This window comes from Neolamprologus brichardi, chromosome 16 (assembly GCF_056152115.1).
Source record: "Neolamprologus brichardi isolate AB-2024 chromosome 16, ASM5615211v1, whole genome shotgun sequence".
NCBI lineage: Eukaryota > Metazoa > Chordata > Actinopteri > Cichliformes > Cichlidae > Neolamprologus > Neolamprologus brichardi.
In genome coordinates, this window is record NC_142119.1 from 23,998,674 (window position 1) to 24,019,879 (window position 21,206).

The 21,206-nt window shown below is 42.3% G+C and overlaps 3 protein-coding genes across 6 annotated transcripts in view; 2 read left to right on the forward strand and 1 right to left on the reverse strand.

The window, feature by feature from the left end:
• The window catches only part of osbpl6 (oxysterol binding protein-like 6), a 46,293-nt gene extending 40,981 nt beyond the window's left edge, over nucleotides 1-5,312 (reverse strand). For all 3 annotated transcript variants that reach the window (XM_087852984.1, XM_087852983.1, XM_087852982.1), the window contains exon 1: nucleotides 5,017-5,312. The gene's annotated coding sequence lies outside the window, so the exon portion shown is untranslated. The remainder of the gene's footprint in view (nucleotides 1-5,016) is intronic.
• Nucleotides 5,313-15,380: 10,068 nt separating this feature from the next.
• On the forward strand, nucleotides 15,381-16,594 carry LOC102790060 (cytochrome c-b). Of its 2 annotated transcripts, none has more exons than XM_035906753.2 (3): nucleotides 15,381-15,541; nucleotides 16,067-16,240; nucleotides 16,341-16,594. In XM_035906753.2, exons 2-3 carry the CDS (start codon nucleotides 16,069-16,071, stop codon nucleotides 16,484-16,486), a joined length of 318 nt encoding a protein of 105 aa, XP_035762646.1. In that variant the 5' UTR covers nucleotides 15,381-15,541; nucleotides 16,067-16,068; the 3' UTR covers nucleotides 16,487-16,594. The 2 variants fall into 2 exon arrangements, with proteins under 2 accessions (XP_035762646.1, XP_006788504.1); XM_006788441.3 differs by having other exon boundaries at nucleotides 15,381-15,527.
• A 1,531-nt stretch (nucleotides 16,595-18,125) lies between these two features.
• pde11a (phosphodiesterase 11a) overlaps nucleotides 18,126-21,206 on the forward strand; it is a 45,745-nt gene continuing 42,664 nt past the window's right edge. The window contains exons 1-2 of the mRNA XM_006788442.3: nucleotides 18,126-19,198; nucleotides 19,709-19,867. Coding sequence (XP_006788505.1) covers nucleotides 18,410-19,198; nucleotides 19,709-19,867 — 948 coding nt within the window. The 5' untranslated portion in view covers nucleotides 18,126-18,409. The remainder of the gene's footprint in view (nucleotides 19,199-19,708; nucleotides 19,868-21,206) is intronic.

Sequence of the window (21,206 nt, forward strand, 5' to 3'; positions counted from 1 at the left end):
CAGTACACGGCACTAAATCCATCCAGATAGCGTATTCCACTTACACCTATTTAACAGATCTAATCCCCTTGACCTAATTAGAAAGCAAAAGTGATGAGCACATTGAGTGTAAGTTTAACAGTTTTATATTGTTGCTAGTCTGCGAGCATGCAGGCTCTAGTTTGTTAGCATTTGCAGTAACAATTGCTGACCTTGAAGCAAAAGTCAAGTGAAAGCATGCAACCGAGCTTTCATTTCATTTGTTTCACTTCAGCAGAAGATATAGTTTCAACACTGACTACATGAATTCAATGTTCTGTTTATTAAAGCCAAACAAAAACAAACAAAAGAAGAGTCTGCATTTACGTACTGAATCGGATCATTCTTGGTAAGCCCGTTGCTCAGAGACACAACAAGCAGGTTTGGGGCTTTAACCGAAGTGTTCAGTTCACAAGAAAATGCAGGTGCCAGCATCATAAATGTCTGTTTGACTTAGACGGACGGCAGCGTTGCGCCACACAAAGCCAGTCATCGTGCTGGGGAACGTCCGATGAGTCATGAGCTTATTGTTCTAAATCCAGTCACTGTAATTATGGTGCAGCTCTAAGCAGACAGGACGAACACCTCTGAAACACCTGGTCAAGATCTCTGCAAAGTCAAACCAAACACTATAGCATCTTTATAAATGTGCAGTTCTGTTTGGTGTATTTATGTAGATAAACTACAAAGATGCTCCAAGAAGAAGCCAATGTAATCTTATATAAACTCCTTCCTATTTATTGGTTTCATCTTCCTTGTTTTCATTTATTGTTTTTACGGCCCTGATGGCTTATATTCTGTGTAATGATGGATGATGGATGAGCATCTGCTTCCGCTGCGCTTCAGCGTTTCCCATTTAAAGCAATAAAACTGAATAGAAGTGAGCTGTGTGAGACCGCAATAAAAACTATACTGTTCTATGTACTTCACTCAAACACTGCACACTATATGCCCACTATATGTTTTTTTTTTTTTTTATAATTACAAAAGAATATGTGCACTCAATTTCCTCCTTGTGATAGTATGGTTTGAAAGTCTGAAAGTCAGATAATGGACTGTGGTTTCTAAGATTTCCGATCCTAGGAGACAAAGAGGATCCTTCAGTCGTCTTTCAGACATGTAAAGGAACAAAAGAGGCAGTTGTAAGCAGCTGCGAGGATCTTTCTGTCGACATTTTCTGAATGTTCTCAAGTTGAGAAATGTCACCGAACCTTAAAAAATGGAAGGACATTTTGCTGAATGATATTGAAGATGTGCTAAGAACAGATCCGTAATTTTTATTTACTTCTAGTTTATGTTTATAGACAAATGTATGGCACATGAACCATGCCACAGACCACAGCTTTTATACCCAAGGTGGTGTGTAATGTCCATCTGTAGTTTGGCCTTTAAAACCTAAAGAAAAATCATTATCAGCTACAATCTACAATAATAAATACACACATTAAAGATAAAGACACAAAAACTCTTAATATGATAAATAAGATGGTTACTAATAATGGAGAATACATATTAAAAACCTTAAACAGTTGTTTCTTTATTGCAGGTTTAGCCTTTGGTTAAACCAACAGTTGATTAGGAAAATGGGTACAGTAGTGCCTTAAAGCAACTGCATGATACTGTTTGTTATGAATACAGATATATGTATGCACCAGTGCCAATATATATTGTTTTATTTAAGTAAACTTGCACTGCATGGTAGCTGGGCAACAGTAATTAAAGATGCATTTTTGTACCTTTTCGTCTGTTCCTCTGTGCTGATGTATTACACACTTATTACACACTTATCTAGAAAAAAAGAGAAGAAACCCCAAAACTTGCCTTTTCACATCTCTCTTGTTTACTCCAAAATGCACTCTATGCTCAGTCACATAAAACTTTTCTCCATCTCATTTCATGCTCCAGGAAGGAAACTGAGTTTCAGGAGAGGGGATTTCACAGTCAAAGGCAATGATGAAAACTTTGAGACAAATTCCATGTGAAAAAAATAATTTAACCTAAGATCAGCGCCATCAACAGGTGCGCATTACCCTCTGGGGACACTTACGACAAGCTGAACAAACAAGCTAAATTAATTATTTGGCATAAAGCAAGCAAGGGTTTAATTTGCCAATACAAGTTACAATACCAGTGTATTTATAACATATATACAACTTACAGAGTGGTCATTACCCTTGCTGGCAATGCAGTAAATATTGAGGTGTCAGTTTTGAGTTCGGGACACTCTTACAGCCAGGGATCAAATCAACGATCTTTGACTGTTGGAGGACCTGCTTTACTGCCTGAGCCACACCAATCCCAAGACTTCTGGTACTTGGTTTTCACAGACAGTCTCCATGTCCAAGTACTAAACGGATCAGGCAAGATCGGGGGATTTCACGGTGGCATGACTATCAGCAGATAGGCTGCAGGATTTGTAGTCACTGCTCGGGCAGTTGACAGATACGGCAGCTCAGTAAAGATGTAAAAACCAAGTATCTTGTCTTTTTTATAGTATAACTGAATATTACACACACCAAAAATTTCCCTGGTGGAATATTAAAAGTGTAATTCTAAGGTTCGGGCAGTTCAAAGTGACATTTAAGCACTGAGTTCAGTTTTTTCAATCTTTTAATGTTTGAGGGCTGGTGCAAGAAATCTGCTGATGCGGTCACAGTACACAGGATAACAAAGGTTATGTTGAATTGTTCTTCTTCTATAATCTCTCTTACCTTAAGGGAACGAAACACAACAAAAAGAGTGACTAACTGACTCGTTTCAGGCAACCGCAAACTTACAGCACCAGCAATAATAACAACAGTGTCCTTGAGTAACATGCACATTCCTACAGCCTGCAGGGTCTTTCTGCTAGTCAGGGTGGCGAGAACAAAGCCACAGGTCTCCATCAGAGATCAACAAGAGGTCCACAAATTAAGGAGCAGCTATCATCCATTCTGACAGAGGTCAAGCCGAGAAGAGCACTACAGGGCTGTTGAGGGGGAGAAGGCAATCCCACTATCTCGCGCCCTGCTCTGTGAGATCTGAGAAGGATGAAGAAAGCAAACTTGAGACTAAGACACTCAATATGTCAAGCACAGGAAGACCCAGAACTAAACACACCAGTGAAAACTGGAACACATTTAGAAGTCACTTTAAACTTCACGTTGGCTGCTGTCAACACACTAAACGCAAAGCCACACAGGCGTTAAGGGTGCCGCTCGTCACAAACAGGTAATACGATGAAGTGTAATGGTACCAGCGCCCTAACAGGTGTAGAAGGACATGCTTGTTTGTGTTGTCACCACATTCAAGGAACAGAATATCGCATTATTGATTAGCACGCTATAGCAAAACAAGTCCACTGATACCCTCCGCCCCCTCACTGCTGCATATTTAAAGCGAGCCAACAAAGGTAGACTCGTGTTCTTATATTACATTACATTACAGGGTCTTTGAGGACAAGTGGTGTCTGAGTTTACAGCTGACTAATAATGCATGGCGGTCGATATTGAACATTTACCTGCGCATTTAGATAGACGTAGATCTCGTGCGACATCTGGAAGCAATGAGCAGCTAAGCTCTGTTAAGTAGTTTTGTCTGATTTGTTACAAATACATTTTTTAAAAAACAGCCCCAACTGGACAGAGCCGGTTTCTCAATGCTGCATATTACATCACCTGGGTAGACCTGGGTATCACACAGTGCAATAGTCTTAAGAACTACTGTATATAATGTTGTGATTCAGATAAAGTCCGTCTGAGATAACGCAGCATTTAGCTTTAGATGTTTGACTTAAACACCTCCATAATCCCAGTTCAACGGTATCACTACAATCTGACACCAAACACCCTATTTCTAGGAAACAAAACAAAGCAAATGAGGTTAATAAGAGAGAATGAACAAGTGGCGTGCTGGTAATTACCAAAAACCCTTCATTAAAGCAAACACAAGGGATGGCTGTGCATGAGTCATCAGACCGTCTGAATACTGCTTTAACTTACCCTCAACTTTCTGCTTGCATTTCTCAACTAATTTAACGAGTCAGTGGGTGTAATTACTGTTTTACTTTACGTTAATTATAGCCAGAACGCAATCCTTTCCCCCCTCCCTCTATCAGTCATTAAGGCATATATGCTCTGCAAGGATATCATGTAAATGGTATGGGGGCACCTTCAGCAGGAAGGGGCGAGCAGTACTGTATATAAAAGAATCAATAATCATCCCCTGTTCAAGAAGACAGGTCAGCCAAAAACTACAGATGCACTGAGATCTCCCAGTCTCCTCTGCTGCTCTTTAATTCATGTGATTGGAGGCTATTTTAAACAGCTGCAAAGTCACTGGCTGACCTTCAGTTGGGGGTAAAAAAGGAGGCTAGATTGTGGAGCCGTCCTGTCATTGGCACCAGAAGTTGGCTAACTCTCAATTAGTTTCATCACTGGCAGCACAATAAGTGGGGTAAAGGAGATTATGAGGAGGGAGGTCGTGTTGTTAAGTAATGCTCCAGCATGTCATGGAGTTAGTCTAAATGGGACTGGAGCAGTAAGCATGGAGCTCAGTGAAAAAGGTAAAAATGTCAGTGACGCATTACGTCTACATCATCAGCCTTGCTACTTTAATGCTTCATTAAAGCATCTCTATGTGTGTGTGTGTGTGTGTTGTTTTTTGTGGGGGGGGGGTTTACGGACGCTTCGTCACGATGTGGTGATGATGATGTGCTGGGAGCCGTGGATAATACCACCACCATCATCATCATCCCCGTGTGGTAACGACTAGCAGCAGTTAGCTCAGTCAGCAGCGGCTAGGTGGTCATGTCTGACTGGTGATTCGCTCAGGATGCAAATACAAAAGGATGAGAGCTGAGGTCTGCGTGTGTGAGAGAGCGGCTGGATGGAGGAAGAAGAGGCTCTACGTCCTAATCCAACACGGCATTGCTGGAGCGCGATAGTTTCCTCTAATGTGAGCTCTAATGTGGCCACTGAGGCTGCTGTGAAAGAGGGACAGAAAAGCTGGTGTCCTTACCCCAGATGTCGTGTGATGACCATGTCTTTACAGTTCTTGGCGCAGGAAACAATTGAGCGGGTCTCCCCTTGACTGGGCAGAGATTCCCAGTTCCTCAGAGACAAGCGGCTTCCATATGTGTCCACATGGGATATAGCTGCTTCTTCGTGTTAACGACTTGTAGACTTGTAGGCTAGAACATGATGGAAAGTGACATTATAAAAAGGGAAAAAAGTGCTGTGTTTGCCTGTTTCTTGAATGCGGGCTGTGATGATGCTCTGCTCCGCTCAGCTGCACTCCGCTCGCTCCTCCCTGCAGCAAGATTGGCTTTGAGCGGGAAGAAATCGCCGGAATGGATCAAATACCGGTGAATGGTGGCTGGGCACAAAACGTGGCCATGGAGTCACGCTAAGCTCGGACTCGGAGCAGGGTCGGAGTGTAGACAGACAGGTGGTGCAAGCATGCAAGCATGACCCTGTGTAGTTGCAGCTTTATAGCCAATGGGAAGCAAACAGGAATGAATGAGCTTTAGTGTTGGCAAATAAGTAGAGGTGTTTTTGAGCCACAAAAGTCAGTCTGCTGGTATTAAAATTACTGATAGGTGTAAATAATCAAAAATAATTAAAATATTTGAACCTTATTCTTCTCTGCAGTAGGTATTTGTGATTATTTGATACTTCAACTTTGCACTCTAGTACTGTAATACCATGTTTTTGTTGGAGTTATGAAATTATATATGTTACATATACTGTAAAAATGGAGGAATAAATATCTATTAGCATATTTAGGCCTACTTTGAAATTCATTTTGAGTCTTTGTTTGTCCAAGTAGATTAAGGTAGTCTGAGAAGTAGTCTCAAATTTACTTAAAACATGGTAACCAACTGGATACTTGCTATACATGGCATTATCTTAACTGCCAGTAACAGCGTGAGTCATTTTTGATCAAGATGTCTCCTTCAGTGTGCACATCAAACAAGTATAACGTGTAGTACTGCTTTCTTTCATTTGCCCAATATCCCCCCAAAAATTTAAATATCCTCTACTGGAGTGATGCCGAAAAACCATGTATCATAGTATAACTGAATATTTATTGCATTTAGGCTGGACTATTGTAATTCATTCTTATCAAGTCATTCTAATAGTTCCCTAAAAAGCCTCCAGTAAATTCAAAATGCAGTAGAGAGAGTACTAATAGGGAAGAGAAAGTGATCATTATTCTCCAATATTGTCTCCTTTTCATTGGCTCCCTGTTGAATCCAGAAATACATACAAAGTCTTGACCTCAGATTACACCACAGCAATGAAGCACTTTGGTCTCAGACTGCAGGCTTCCCTGTGGTTCCTAGTGTTTAAAAAAGTAGAATGGGAGGCAGAGCCCTCGACTTTCAGGACCCTGCAGAACCAGCTCCCAGTTTGGATTCAGGAGACAGGCACCCTCTCTACTTTAAAGATTCAGTTTAAAACTTTCCTTTTTGAAACTCATGCAGGACTTCATGTGATGCACTAAGCACTTCTCCACTCACACCTTTTCACTCTCCACATACACCACTGCAGTATGAAATTAAAGCCGTTCTCCTCTATCCTTAGCCTGTGCTTTGTCCTGTTTCCATATTTGTTTCTCTTTCCCCTCATGCCCCTAACCAGTTGCAGTGCATGGCTGCCCTTTGCTGAGATTGGTTCTGCTGGGGGTTTCTTCCTGTTAAAAGGGAGTTTTTCATCCCCACTGTTGCAAAACGCTTGCTCACAGGTGGGTCTCTGGATTGTTGCGGTTTTTACAGTATAAAGCGCCTTGAAGTCACTGTTGTTGTGAATTTGCGCCATATAAATAAACTTGAATTAATTTGGCTCTGACTTAATAGATACACGTAAACGATAGAGGTTAAATGTTTGGCATCGATGACATAAAAAGGGCAAATGATCTGCATTGTATTGAAATGCACTTTTCCAAACTTCTTCATTAATGAAAGTTTAAACACATCTTTATGTTCTTATGTGATTGTCTTTGTCCACATGTGTACTTCTGTTTTCTATTTTAAAGAATGTTAGTTCAGCTGCGTTTCTTTTCTGCTAATCATCTTTGGGTTTTTACACTGATGTTTTTCAGCCATATTTCTTGTAAGAATCAAAACTTGGGCTGTCCTGGGCTCTGTGGGGCCAGGCGGCGCTGCTGTTCTGGGCCCCGGTCCGGATGGGCCTGGGCCCCCTTTCCCTGGCGGGTTGCGGAGTATGCGGGTGCCTACTGGGGTCAGCGGGGGAGCTGGCCCCAGGGAGGGGTCACTTGCCCCTCCCTTCCTTCCTTCCCTCCCCATCTCCAGCTGCCTCCCTCTTTCCGCTCCACCACAATCACCCACTCATGCAGGGCCTTGGGGTAAAGGTGTGTCACCAGGGTGCAGGGGAGGCATCCCCCCCTCTGTCCCCTTCTGGCTTCTTGTGCCTCAATTTTATCTCACAACTTAGACATTCACATTACTCACACTCTCATAACACATACATATAGGATCTTGGGGGTGGGCACGCTACACGGACTCCAAAAAGACCATCAGGGTGTAAACCTCACCCCTGGCGTTGTTGCCCACCTCTCAGTTTTAAATACACGTAGACACTGAGGGCTATCAGGAGAGGCTATGCGCTTACCTGCTGCTCTCTGGCAGGTAGCTCCATGCCCTCCTGGGTTTTAAATGCACCTTAGAACACACATGCATCAACACTACATATGAGCGGGCGGAGGGAGGTTTGGAGTCTTCTCTCACCCCCGTTCTCTGCGACCTGCTGGAGCGGGGGGCCAGGAGGAGGAGTTGGCCGTCCAACTGGGGTCTGGAGTGTGGGGCCTCCCTGCTGCTGCGGAGTCGGGGCGGTCTGCTTCTCCCCACCGCAGGGAAAAGGGTAACACCACCTGGGTCTGGGTGCAGTTTCCCCCTCCAGGGGCAAAGGTACCTAGACCCGGTTCTTAGAGTACACTTGGGGAGTGTGATTGTGTGTACCGTGTCTCTCTATGTCTGTCTCCACGTTGGTTGAGTGTTGAGTAATTGCATATGAGAGCATGAGGGTGGGAATGGATGTTTGTATCTGTGTGTGCCTGTATGTCTGTGTCTATATGTCAGGTCGGGTATCAGACGCCACCTCTCTGGGGACATCTCAGGCCTATCTCCCCCCACCACTTCCCCTGCCAGTGGCAGACGCCCTCAGACATCGGTGCGTTATTGGTTCTTTGTGTCCGGGGATGGGCGCCTAGGTACACACCGGCTCACTCCTTGGTGGCTGCTTATCGGGGCCTGGAGCCTGGGGCTCGCTCGGGCCACTTCGGGGGTGGGGTGCCCTCGGCCTCTCGGCCTGGGGCTCAGTCACTCTGGCACAGCTGGCTGCCGGCGGAGCTCACGGGCACGTCACTGCAACCCCCCCTGGCTTCTGCTCCACGGCTGCTGAGTGACCCCTCATCTGGGACTCTCCTCAGCTCTTTCTGGGATAGTGGCACGGCTCTGTTGGTCTTCCTTGGTCTCTTGTGTTCTGGGGGCGTTTTGATCTCCTCCATACCTGCTTCATGCCCTGGTGGACGGGGCAGTGGCCCCCCACACCCTCTAGCAGATCATTACATGAAGGAACCTTTCAAAAACAAACGCGTCCATACTCACAGGTGTACACACGGGTGCTCACACACACAAACGACACCCTTTTTGGCTCCTACCTCAAAGCACACTGTGCGCTGTTGATATTACGTGCTGCACAATAATGTTTAATATTTAGTATTTACTGTTATATTCCCATATATCATCGTGATGTTGTTTATTGTATTGCTCTCGTTTTCTTCTGCTTGTTTTCTTTTTTCTTTCTCAACAGCTGATCCAGGTGATTGATATATGTATTTTTTTTGTCTGCTTATTTAGTTGGTTTTTGTTTTTTTGCCCTTTATCCCCGTCCCTCTTCTCCGCTGTTTTTCCCCGTCTTCCTTTCTCCCTTTTCTTTTCCTCATTCAAGTCTGTCCAGTATCTACCAAGTGACAATAAAAAAATAAACAATAAAATAAACAATAAAAGGTGAATCAAATAGACCATTAGGGCAAGGCTGGGATGGTCAATTTGGTAAAGTAAATCTGTTGGGCATCTTTCTTCGCCTTTAGACAATAATTCTGATGGCAAAAGAACCAAACGGGACAGGCAAAAAAAAAAAAAAAGAATCAAAACATGGGACATGATCTCAATATGTCGGATGAGGAGGGACAAAGGATAAAAATGCAGTGCAGTTCATCTGGTCACCCTGGCTACAAACAGCAATCAGCCCTCAACCTGTCAACAACAATATGGTTCTTGTTTTGGAAATTTCTTTCTGCAGATTTCTTCACATTTTACTGTTTTGTTTTTTTCACGTTTGAACGTTACTCTGGCGCTGCAGTTTCAGCACCCCTGGTTTAAGGCATCAGAGTATTTTCTGTCCATGTCGTGGTACATTAGATCTGGAAATACTAAACTTTTCATTTTCACTCATAGATATTCAGACAAACATCAAAAACAATAATGCAAATAAATGGCAGACAAAATGCTACAATCACAGGCTAGACTTATGTGCAGTAACTAAACATGGTATGTGAAATAACAGATGTAAAGAAGATAGAAGATAAGACTGGGGCGACCGTGGCTCAGGGGGTTGGGAAGCGTATCTGTAACCGGAAGGTTGCCGGTTCGATCCCTGGGCTCTCTGTCCTGGTCGTTGTGTCCTTGGGCAAGACACCCTACCGCCTACTGGTGTTGGCCAGAGAGGCCGATGGCGTGATATGGCAGCCTCGCTTCTGTCAGTCTGCCCCAGGGCAGCTGTGGCTACAACCGTAGCTTGCCTCCACCAGTGTGTGAATGCGAGAGTGAATGAATAGTGGCATTGGGTGCCTTGAAAAGCGCTATATTAAATGCAATCCATTATTATTATTATTATTGTAGGATCCATATGAGTTGTTCCTTTTTGACTAAGTGGGTTGGTTTAAATGGACTCACTGTATTGGTGCACGGGTGTGGGGCGTGTCTCATGGGTGTGGTAGATGATAAATGTGGTTGCACTCACCTGGTCACAGCACCTGATGTTGATGAGCAAAAAGGTAGTGTGAGCATGAGGCAGAACTTTCTGTTGACCGGAGCTTGAGCGCAGCTTGAATTATTTTGATGTATTTTAACTGGAACTTGATGGTTTTTGTATATTTGTGCACTAATTGATGCCATAGACCAAGTTGTAATTTGGCATAGTAGTTAGTGCAGTTATTGGTGAGTTGCAGTTATTTGTTTGTGCAGTCTGTGCATTTGTCTTATAGTTAATCCCAGGCACTGATTTGTATATTGGACAGTTGCATGTGAAATAAAAGGAGCAAATGGTACAGAAGTGTATTTTATGTGTTCTTTGTTGCGCGTCATCTGTGTCCTCATGTTTAGCCTGCCGCGGCCTAGGTTGGAGGAGCCGCAACAACTATCATGGCTATAGTCAAAGGAGCTTGCAAAGAAAAGCGTCTGGACTTCTTTAAGTTACTTGAAGACGTTTCACCTCTCATCCGAGAGGCTTCTTCAGTTCTAAGGTCAAATGGTGGAGAGTCCCAGATATAAACCTGGTGGGAGTGTCCCCCCACAGAGGGACAAAAGGACCCCCTGATGATCCTCTAATCGCCTGAGCCAAGGTGTGGAACTGGGTGTGGGTCCCAATCAGCCAGAGTTTCGGGTGAGTTCATTGTGAAACCTGGCCCCACCTTATCATACGAATTCCTGAGGTCAGATGGCCCAGGGTGTGAGTGGGCGTTAAGGCGTCTGGGAAGGGATCTCAAAACTGGATTATAGATGGCAGAGAGTTGGTGTCGTAAACCACCGCCTGTGTTCAAAGATGGTCGCTCACAGTGGACATAGATGGCTTCTTTCACTCCTCTTTCAAACCATCTGTCCTCTCTGTCCAAAATGTGAACATTGGCATCCTCGAAAGAGTGTCCTTTATCCTTAAGATGCAGATGGACAGCTGAATCTTGTCCTGTGGAGGTGGCACTTCTGTGTTGTGCCATGCGCTTGTGAAGTGGCTGTTTGGTCTCTCCAATGTAGAGGTCTGGGCATTCCTCGCTGCACTGTACGGCATACACCACATTGTTAAGTCTGTGTTTTGGCGTTTTGTCTTTCGGGTGAACCAGTTTTTGTCTGAGTGTGTTGCTGGGTCTGAAGTACACCGGGATGTCATGCTTGGAGAAAACCCTCCTGAGTTTCTCTGATAATCATCAGAGAAACTCAGGAGGGTTTACGACACCAACTCTCTGCCATCTATAATCCAGTTTTGAGATCCCTTCCCAGACGCCTTAACGCCCACTCACACCCTGGGCCATCTGACCTCAGGCATTCGTATGATAAGGTGGGGCCAGGTTTCACAATGAACTCACCCGAAACTCTGGCTGATTGGGACCCACACCCAGTTCCACACCTTGGCTCAGGCGATTGGAGGATCATCAGGGGGTCCTTTTGTCCCTCTGTGGGGGGACACTCCCACCAGGTTTATATCTGGGACTCTCCACCATTTGACCTTAGAACTGAAGAAGCCTCTCGGATGAGAGGTGAAACGTCTTCAAGTAACTTAAAGAAGTCCAGATGCTTTTCTTTGCAAGCTCCTTTGACTACGATGACCTGGATGACTGAGAACCTTCACAGACATATCATGGCTATAATGTGCACAGAGTTTATCATCTATGATGTACTTTGCTTTTTATATACACAAAAATACACTGACTATCCATCAACCAATCAAACTATGTTTGTAAGTTGATGCAGTTTATGTGGTTCAAAGTGCTTCACACATAAAAAAAAAACAACAACAAAAAAACAAATTGCGAAAAATTAAATAAGATTCCTTATTAAAAGCATTAATAAACACTTAAAACGTGGATACACTTACACATGTCTATTTGGAAGCTATTCATGACAACTAGTGTTTAAAATAAAAAATAGTAATTAATAATTAAAATTCTGAAAACGGGCATTTCATTTGTAATCTGAATTTTTGTGGCTCTGAATATCTGACCTAAATTAAAATTTTTAAAAGCACAACACAAAGACATATTTTGGAAAATGTTTCCAATTTATTTATTGCAAGAACCTTTTTCAAGGTATTGTACTCAAACAAAACAGTGCTCCCTGGTGGACAAAGGGTTTTTTAAATAACCTGTTATTACCACACATACAGTAACATCATCCGATCTATCATGCCCCAAATAAATTACCAGCTGGCTTTTCATTTTAAAATTGTCACGTTTGCACCTTTACGTTTATTCATGTTTGGCAACACTTGACTGAATATTTCACAGTACATTGGGGGTGAAACTAAAAGCACGTGCACAGTCACAAGATTGAGAATTTATGAAATAAGACATACAAATTGGATTTTTAGAGAGAAAAAGATTCCCTTTTCTAGCCAAAAAATCCCTGAGAGAGGCTAGTAAAGCAAAAGGCCAAGACAAGCATATGCTGCAATCTCCCAGATGGTTTTCTTGATAGCAGGGTCAAAGGTGGATGGACTTTCATTCATTAGGTAAACAGAATGATGACTTTAGCAGAGTCCACGTAGCTCTGTCCTGTGGATGTTCCAGTTAGCTGCAGATAAAACTGGAAATAACTATGATATATCTGTCAGTGTTGAGTGCCTTGAAAGCCTGTTGGTAGCTTTAGTGTGCTAACAAATCTGCTTCATCTCATGAGAAACTCAAATTTTAGACAATATATTAATCTTAGGCTATAGATAATATTTTTTCTGGTCACATGTATGTTTTTTTTAAAAGACCATTGAAAGAATTCTCAGTGATTAAACGTCTGTGGTTATTTGATTCCAACAGCCAGTGGATGTCGGTTCTAATTAGCCTGCATCATTTGTACATGTCACGGTGCAACACTTTGCCACTCATGTTGCTGGTGAAACTAATCCAGAATAAGCCTGCTGCTTCAAATGAAAAAAAAGAAAAAAAAGAAGCAACTTTGTGTATTTTGTTTTATTGCTCATTAGCGTTTGTTGCCAGTGTCAGTCACATAGAAGCTTGTACACTCATGGGATTTTTTTCACACGTTTTTTGTGCAGAGCTAAGTTGAGAGGTTTTCTAAGGGGTAATGAAACCTAAACTAATATGCACTGTGTGTGTCCTCTCTGCTTTCCTACTAGCAAATGGACCGCCAAACACCCTCTATTCCTGGGTCTTTGACTTTGCATGCATTATTGTCACTTAAGATTAGCAATCACACATGCAGAATAAGAACCATGTGAAGCTGAGGGATGCTTGTGCTAATCCCCGTGCTCTACACCACCTTAACCTGTGCAGCCTTGTAGACCACGACTATTAAGAAATTTGCAGAATTAGTTAATGAACTAATTACTGAGGGTGATGAGGGAGCAAACAAAAAGAAGAAGATGGTGGAACAAAACAATGACATAATGTGAATACATGCGACAGAGGTGTAAACGCCTTCTTAATTTAACCCTTGATACAGTTTATATTTCCTGTTTTCAGAGTAAGTTTTAACGCAAGCCAATAGGTGTCTATGCCAAATTTTGGACCATGGATCTATTTAGAATATATAAATAAGCTGACATTAATAAATGGAATAAAAATCCTCAATTAATGTAGAGAGGTCAAATTAAGAAAGCAAGCATTTTACTAGGTTTTAAACCACTTGTTTGTGGAGAAAAATGTCAGTTATCACATGTCTTGTTTTACATAAAACATGAACCATTATAGGGCAGCGGTTAGCACTGTGTCTGTGTAGGCTCTCTGTCATCCAGGTCATGGTAATGTATGGAGCTTGGAAAGAAAAATGACCTAGTGGGAGTTGTCCCTTGGTTGGTTAGCACTGTTTCCTCACAGCAAGAAGGCCCTGAGTTCAATTCCATCATGCACGTGCAAATGTCATGCACTTTCAAGCCACACTTTAACCGTACATTCATACAGCACTTTAGTCTAACCAGTTAACCTAACATGTCTTTGGACCAACGGGAAGTTGGACTACATGGAGGAAGACTTCACAAGCCTAAGGAGAACATAAAACTGCAGGACGAGCAAATGTAGTGGGAACACGTATCGTGACACTGTCAAGGTCCCCCACTTTCCACAATGCAGGAACTCCAACAACATTAAGGGGAAGAGAAACAACTTTATTGACTGACCAACGCGTTTCGGCTTGTGGCTTTCATCAGGGTTATCAGGTACCCCACGTTCCCATTAAAAACACACAAGGACAGTACAGTTTCACATTAGAGGATTTTTACTGTTGAATGTCAAATTTGACCCAAATTGTATGTGAGACTTAAGCATTATTTAAGCAGGCAAGTCATTAAGAAAAAAAAATCTTATTATAAAATATCATTTCCAGTGGCAGCCTAAAAAAGGGAAAACCCTGCTGAGTAGTAAAAAGAAACGAGGCACACATCCAGAAACATTTCAGCACACCCACTAATTACATAGAATCATAGCAAACACAACGTGAAAACAAGTATTACATGAATAACTAGCACACGACGTCGAGGAAGCTAGGTAACAGACAACACAACACAAACGTCACACACAAACAATTAAAGATACAAGCAACACAAGAATAAGCAGCGTCATTCCTCTACAATCAGATCAATGACGGTCTCACCAGGCTGGTTTAAACATGTCACGCCTCAACGCCAAGTGCAAATTTCTGGTAAACATCTAGAGGTGGACTGTTGAGATGTAGTCCCCAGCAGCAAATCAGTGCAATTGTGTAATAAGCTCGAACTGCCCCCCACATACCCCAAAATTTATTGTCATTCCAACACATGTACTGACATGAGGTAACAGGAAAGTTTGCACTTTAAGATCCTGGTTAACAGCCAACAAGAACATGTAAGAGCTATATATATATATATATATATATATATATATATATATATACATACATACATACATACATACATACACACACACACACACACACACACACAAACTTGTATCCAGTATAAAGCTTCATGGCAGGCATACCATGGTCAAAATACCATGTCAGTATTAAAAAGTGTTTCATTTGAAGGCCTCCTGCGTGAATAGTGTGTGGGAAGTGAAGGCATGTGGGATGGCAAAGAGAGTCCAGTAATTGTGACTCCATAAGGTGACAATATTCTCCACTTGGTTGTAGCAGCATAAAAAAATTGTGCTTTTCAATAAGAGTTCTGGGCTAGAAAATGCGAAAATAAAAAATAGTAAAACACACAAAGAAAACAAGTAAGTCGGACGTTTATTTATTTATTTATTTATTTATTAGTGTGGTGTTTTTTTTTTTGTTGTTGTTGTTGAACCGATTAATCGGTTAAATGCGAAGATTTAATCTCACTTGCGCTTTCAAAATCTCGTCATGACGTGCACGACGATGCAGGTCAGGTGACTGATGACGTCTCAGCGATACTAAAAGTTTTGTGAGAGGAGGCACGTCCGTGAAACTTTCGTGAAACGGGTGTGACGGATCCCGGCAGGGGGATTAAATTCAAGAAGCTGCCGGTCTCTTCATTGTGCGCGGAACGGAAACGTAAACGGTAATTACTGAAATGTGAGGTTTGCTGTTCTTCGTTCTCACAACTTTTTACGGATTCAAATCCGTCTGCGTCGGTCCTCTAACATGAAACGTGCTCCAGCGCCGGTTGATGTCTTTAAAGAGGATATTCTAGCTTATTTTTTCCTTATCTGAGGAGCTGTCTGAGTTTAACACACATTAGATACATTACATTACAGTACAGTCAGTGATATTTAAAAGATGGACTTTGGTATGTTTTATGTAAGGTTGATATATGACGTTATAGCTACAGGTTTAGCTTGGAATAAGATGTCAAGTGTGAGGTGGTGTTGATATTTTTTACTGGAATAATTTGCTTTAGATGGATAGCAAACGCGCTTTTAAACACCTTTCTCTGGTTTCATGATAGGAGCGGTGTAATTTAGCAATACTGTGAGAGCCAGTTTGGTAACGCCCCCAGGGGCATAGTTGCGCAACTAGCACGTGAGCTCCCCCCTGTGGCTGAATTGGTGTATACCGTTATACTGTGATTGTTCTAAGCCTGTATTTTCTCCTTGTTAGAAATGACTGGAGACGTTGAAAAGGGCAAGAAGACATTTGTCCAGAAGTGTGCCCAGTGTCACACCGTGGAGAATGGTGGGAAGCATAAGGTTGGACCCAACCTTTGGGGCCTCTTCGGACGCAAAACCGGCCAGGCCGAGGGGTACACTTATACAGACGCCAACAAGAGCAAAGGTGAATACTCTGTGTGCATGCACTCTTTAACCAGCCTTGTAAATCTCACAAATTTGATTTTAAGCCTTACTTTCCCCTGTTGTTGCCTACTTTAAAACAGGGGTTATCTGGAATGAGGAAACCCTGATGGTGTATTTGGAGAACCCCAAGAAATACATTCCAGGAACAAAGATGATCTTCGCTGGCATTAAAAAGAAGACTGAGCGAGCTGACCTTATAGCGTATCTCAAATCGGCAACTTCATAAAGATCTCCGTATCGGTGCACCTTTTTAGCAATCTTCGTGCCTTAACAAACTGTTCAAGATACCAGGACTTGTCTCTCTCTCTCTCTCTCTCTCTCTCTCTCTCTCTCCCCCCCCCCCCCAAAAAAAAAAAAAAAAAAAAAAAATAGGGCAAAAGAGCAATCAGTTGTGGTGGCACTGGGATGATAAGTTGTCGCCATTGTCTCAGGTTTACTTGATGTGTACTAAATATCTCCTGGTTGGAACAGGTTTCAGACATAAATTATTAAATAATATACTGTGCATCCATAATGTAGGGACCAAAAAATGTTTAACTATCCATTATTTTTTGGGGTGAGTAGGTTGTTGTTTTGTTATCAAGTTATTTGAAGAGGTGTCTGTTCTAAGGATGAATGTGCCTTCTCTGGTTTGATTCCTACCTCAGCTGTCTTTTTGTCATTTCTGAATTTGAATAAAACAACACTAAACATAATGAGAATTTCTTCACCTTTGTTTTGCCTGAGATCATAAAATGCTAAAGAGGCAGCACGCCAAGTTTTGATACACTTGATTTGTCAATCAAATAAAGAGTGGTGTACTTCATTGTCTTATATGCCAGAGAATGTGCAGGATTTCTATCACAAAACTGAATAAACATGACACACTGGGACACTACTTGCAGGATTTGAGTTGTTAGTGGGGAGAGAGAAGCAAGGAACTCTGAAGTGATCTTTAAGAGGCTGTGAATGATATGAAGCCATTTAAGAAAAAACCTGCTGCACTTTGAAACCTGTTCTGAGTTGTTTGACCAAATTTTGAGAACAAAAATACTGGTCAAAAACACACAGAATGCATTTGTAGGGGTCATGTAAAGCAGATAAAGACATGTCGAAGTTAACCTTGCTTATCAAATCTAGAAGTTTCACGCTTGAATTCAGATTGCTGAACAATGAGGTGCTCATGATAGGAGTCAGATTTGTGCTGGTAGCTGTATCACTGTCCAAGTTGTGGACTACAACTCCCCCTAGTGTTCAAATTACACACCTACTCACAGATGAACTAGTATAAAGGAATTTGAGTATCTGGCATGCTCACTAGCGATAAAAGTCGCGGTTACATAACTAAATGACACAGACCGCTGCAGACGATGTTTAATATATGCTATGAATTCCTTCTTTTTTAGTCGACTGTCACACATTGATTATCACAGAAAAGCCTTTTTTGTGAAATGCACAGAGATCTATTGTATTTGAATCATGTTAAAGAGTTAATTCACCCACATGGGGTTCCTTTGCTTCAGATAAGCCTTACAAAACTGGAGCGGATCCGAAATATTGAAAGTTATGAACAGTGTGCAACAAATCTACCATTATAGTCTACTGTTTTATAGTTTTGTGTAGCTCATTGCATATGTAACCATACGCTTTCTGTATAATATGTGCTGGACGGACAGAAGTTAGTATTATCCTCGTCGTTTTCATACTTGGAGCCTGTAATAGGGGCCAAACGGTTCAGATGTCCAGAGGGCTGCGTACTGAAGCAACCCTGAGCTCCTGCTCGTGTGACGAAACGAGCATCAGTGGGACCGAGCCAACCACAGCCAGCGTCATTTGCACACTAGAAGACGCACACGACACACCGTGGCAGTCCCAGCGAGCATCAGTTTGCGTCCACGCTGCTTAACCTAGATCTGCTTAAATGATATTACATTAAGTGAAAACGGCGTGGACATGCTGTGGAGGAATATGCTGGTGCGCAAAGGGAGTCTCCATCCTCACAGAGTGGAGCTGGATATGTAGCCGAAGCTCCAGGGATGCTCCAAGCGTACTGCACCTTGGAAGTTGTCAAACGATTCTTGTCTTCAACCCCCCAGCAAAGCCTCATAGATGATATTTCTCTGCGCGACTTCATGGATTTGGTTCTCTGAGGACCATCTGAAGAACAGACATGGCAGTGTCAAAGATGCTGTTCTCTGACGTGGAAACTTTTTTGGACTCGCATCCCGAGTTATTCGAGGATTACCTGAACAGAAAGGGGAATTATAGCATGGTGGAGAAATGGCTCAAGAATCACCAGGCGAGCAAAAGTCCAACGGCTTCAGCTCCGGCCGAGACAAGAGAGGAGAAGAGCAACCCGTGCAAGGACAGCTGGGCGAGCAAATGTGACGGTTTGCAGCGGAGAGCGTCTCAGAAGGAGCTCCGTAAAACTTTCGCCAGATCCAAGGCAATCAACATCAACAGGACATACGACGAACATGTTAATACCAGGGCGCAGGAGCCGCTGACAAGCATGAGGAGGAGAGCACTGCTGAGGAAAGCGAGTTCTCTGCCCCCGACCACTGCGCACATACTGAGCGCACTGCTGGAGTCCAGAGTCAACATCCCCCAGTACCCTTCCACAGCCGTGGATTTTAAATATTACCTCAAAGAACACAACGAGCGAGAGTTTTTCCTGGAGCTTGTAAAAGACATATCAAACGACTTGGATCTAACGAGTCTCAGCTACAAGATCCTCGTGTTTGTTTGCATTATGGTGGATGCAGACCGGTGCTCCTTGTTTTTAGTGGAGGGAACGGGCAACAAGCAAACGCTAGTGTCCAAATTCTTTGACGTGCACGCAGGCACCACAGTTTTACCCTCAATGAATTCAGACGAAGTTCAAGTGCCGTGGGGGAAAGGGATCATTGGTTATGTAGCCGAGCACGGGGAGACAGTGAACATCCCTGACGCTTATCAGGTGCCTTCTGCTCTGTGTGCATGTGTTTTTGTGCATTTCCATCTGTCACAGGCAGGGAGTCAGATCGTTTTCGTGCAGCTTTTTATTTGATCTCTTACACTTTGACGAACAAAAGCACTGCTGATAGCTTGGGCCACAACCACACATTCACTCAAATCACATAAGAGTAATAAAAAAAGTGTTTTTTGTTCTTTCCCCCCCTCAAGTCCACCGTGATTTAACACAACAACTATATAAAGGTGCTTAATAATGGCAACAGCCTTTTTAGATGTAAAAGTCTTAATGGCTGGCCAAACATTTACACTAATGCCTCACCACATTGCTCTACTTTACTACTTTTTGTAGAACAAGCTCCAAACTCGACAGATGTCCATCAAACTGACATTCCTGTAGACCTGCAGTCATGATCTTTATGTTTAGTGCTCCGTCATCTGAAAAATAGAGGGAGCAAGTGCTGTTTTCCAACAAGTGCTTACACTGTGTCTTTTCTTCTGTGCCTACGGCTTGCAGGATCGTCGGTTCAGCGATGAAATTGACAAGCTGACAGGGTACAAAACCAAGTCACTGCTGTGCATGCCCATTCGCAACAGTGATGGAGAGATCATTGGAGTTGCTCAGGCCATTAACAAGAATTCAAGTGGAGAGCTCTTCACTGAAGATGATGAGAAGGTAATTTAATCATTACAGTTATGAGCATAAGTACTGAGTAAAGAAGACACACATACACACACATGCTTCTCTAATACAGTGCATCCTCCCTGGTGTGTGCAGAATAAGCTTATGCGTTTGTTCTTTGTTTGATCCCTCCCTGTTTTCTTACATCTTACACCACTAAACCTTCCCACAGGAACTTTGTGCACGTGAATCAAATGACTTTATAAAGCACTACACAAATAAAAATAATATCTGGGGCAGTTTTCGATCACACCATTTCTCATTCTTACATAAATAGAAACAATGCTTGTGGGTAAAAGGATGGGAAGTCACAGTGAATCGGTAATTTATCTCAATAAATGCATACTGTTTATTTCATTTTTATTCTGTTTTGTTAAATTATTGCAAAGATGAAATAACACATTTATGTGCTTAAATCCTAATGTTACATTTCATAGACTGGCAAAGCAAGAGAAGGAAATGTGACAGACTGCATTTAATCACAGTGAAACAAATAAAGCCATGTGGTCCCTGGGTAAAATGGTAGTTTGGGCATAAATTTTAGCCACACTTGTAACATTGTGCAAGAGCTACATCAACTGGCCTGTGCACCTCTTTCGTCCACATGGCAGGTTGAACTGCAGAGATCCTGTGACCTCTTCTCAAGCACTAGGCTGACATGTTTGTCTTTGTTTCTGATTATCCTTTATAACACGTCCACATCTAGGTTAGGGATTGGCATGAAATATGGTTCCTTCATGTTTGAAGATGTCACCTGATCACTTTAGTAACCTGGTCACTGGCTTGATGTTTTATGAAAGCTGTTGTATGAACAGCGATGAGATTTGGCACAAACATTTTTAAAATATTTGGCTAGAACCTGCACACATGCACACACACAGTCCTATTTTCATTTCTTAGTGACATAATGCTATCCTTAGCTGCTTACCCTATTCCTAACCATCAAAAATGAATGCTAAGCCTTAGCTTAAACATAACCTTAACCTAATTGTAACCCTGACACTAAAACCCAATTTTGAGTCTCAAAAATGCTTTCAAACTCGTGGGGACAGGGATTTTGTCCAACAAAAGGGTTTTACATTTATTGATAAAAACAAAACCAAACAAGAACACAGCTATTATAGTTAAGAAGAAGCCAGTTTATTGTTCCATAGTTTAATTCAACAGTACATACATGCAAGCCTGTTTCATAAAAGTTGGTATGCTTCATAAGACTTAAATAAAAAACTGAATACAAGATCTGAAAAAATCTGTTAAATCCCATATTTAGTCGCAGATAGTAAAAGAGAGGATTTCATGTGATGAAATCACAAAAAACATGGTTGCCATCAAT

Coding starts and splice junctions, on each gene's coding strand:
- LOC102790060 (XM_035906753.2), top strand. CDS start 16,069: ATGACTGGAGACGTTGAAAAGGGCAAGAAGACATTTGTCCAGAAGTGT. Junction 16,241..16,340: donor AGACGCCAACAAGAGCAAAG/GTGAATACTCTG, acceptor ACTTTAAAACAG/GGGTTATCTGGAATGAGGAA.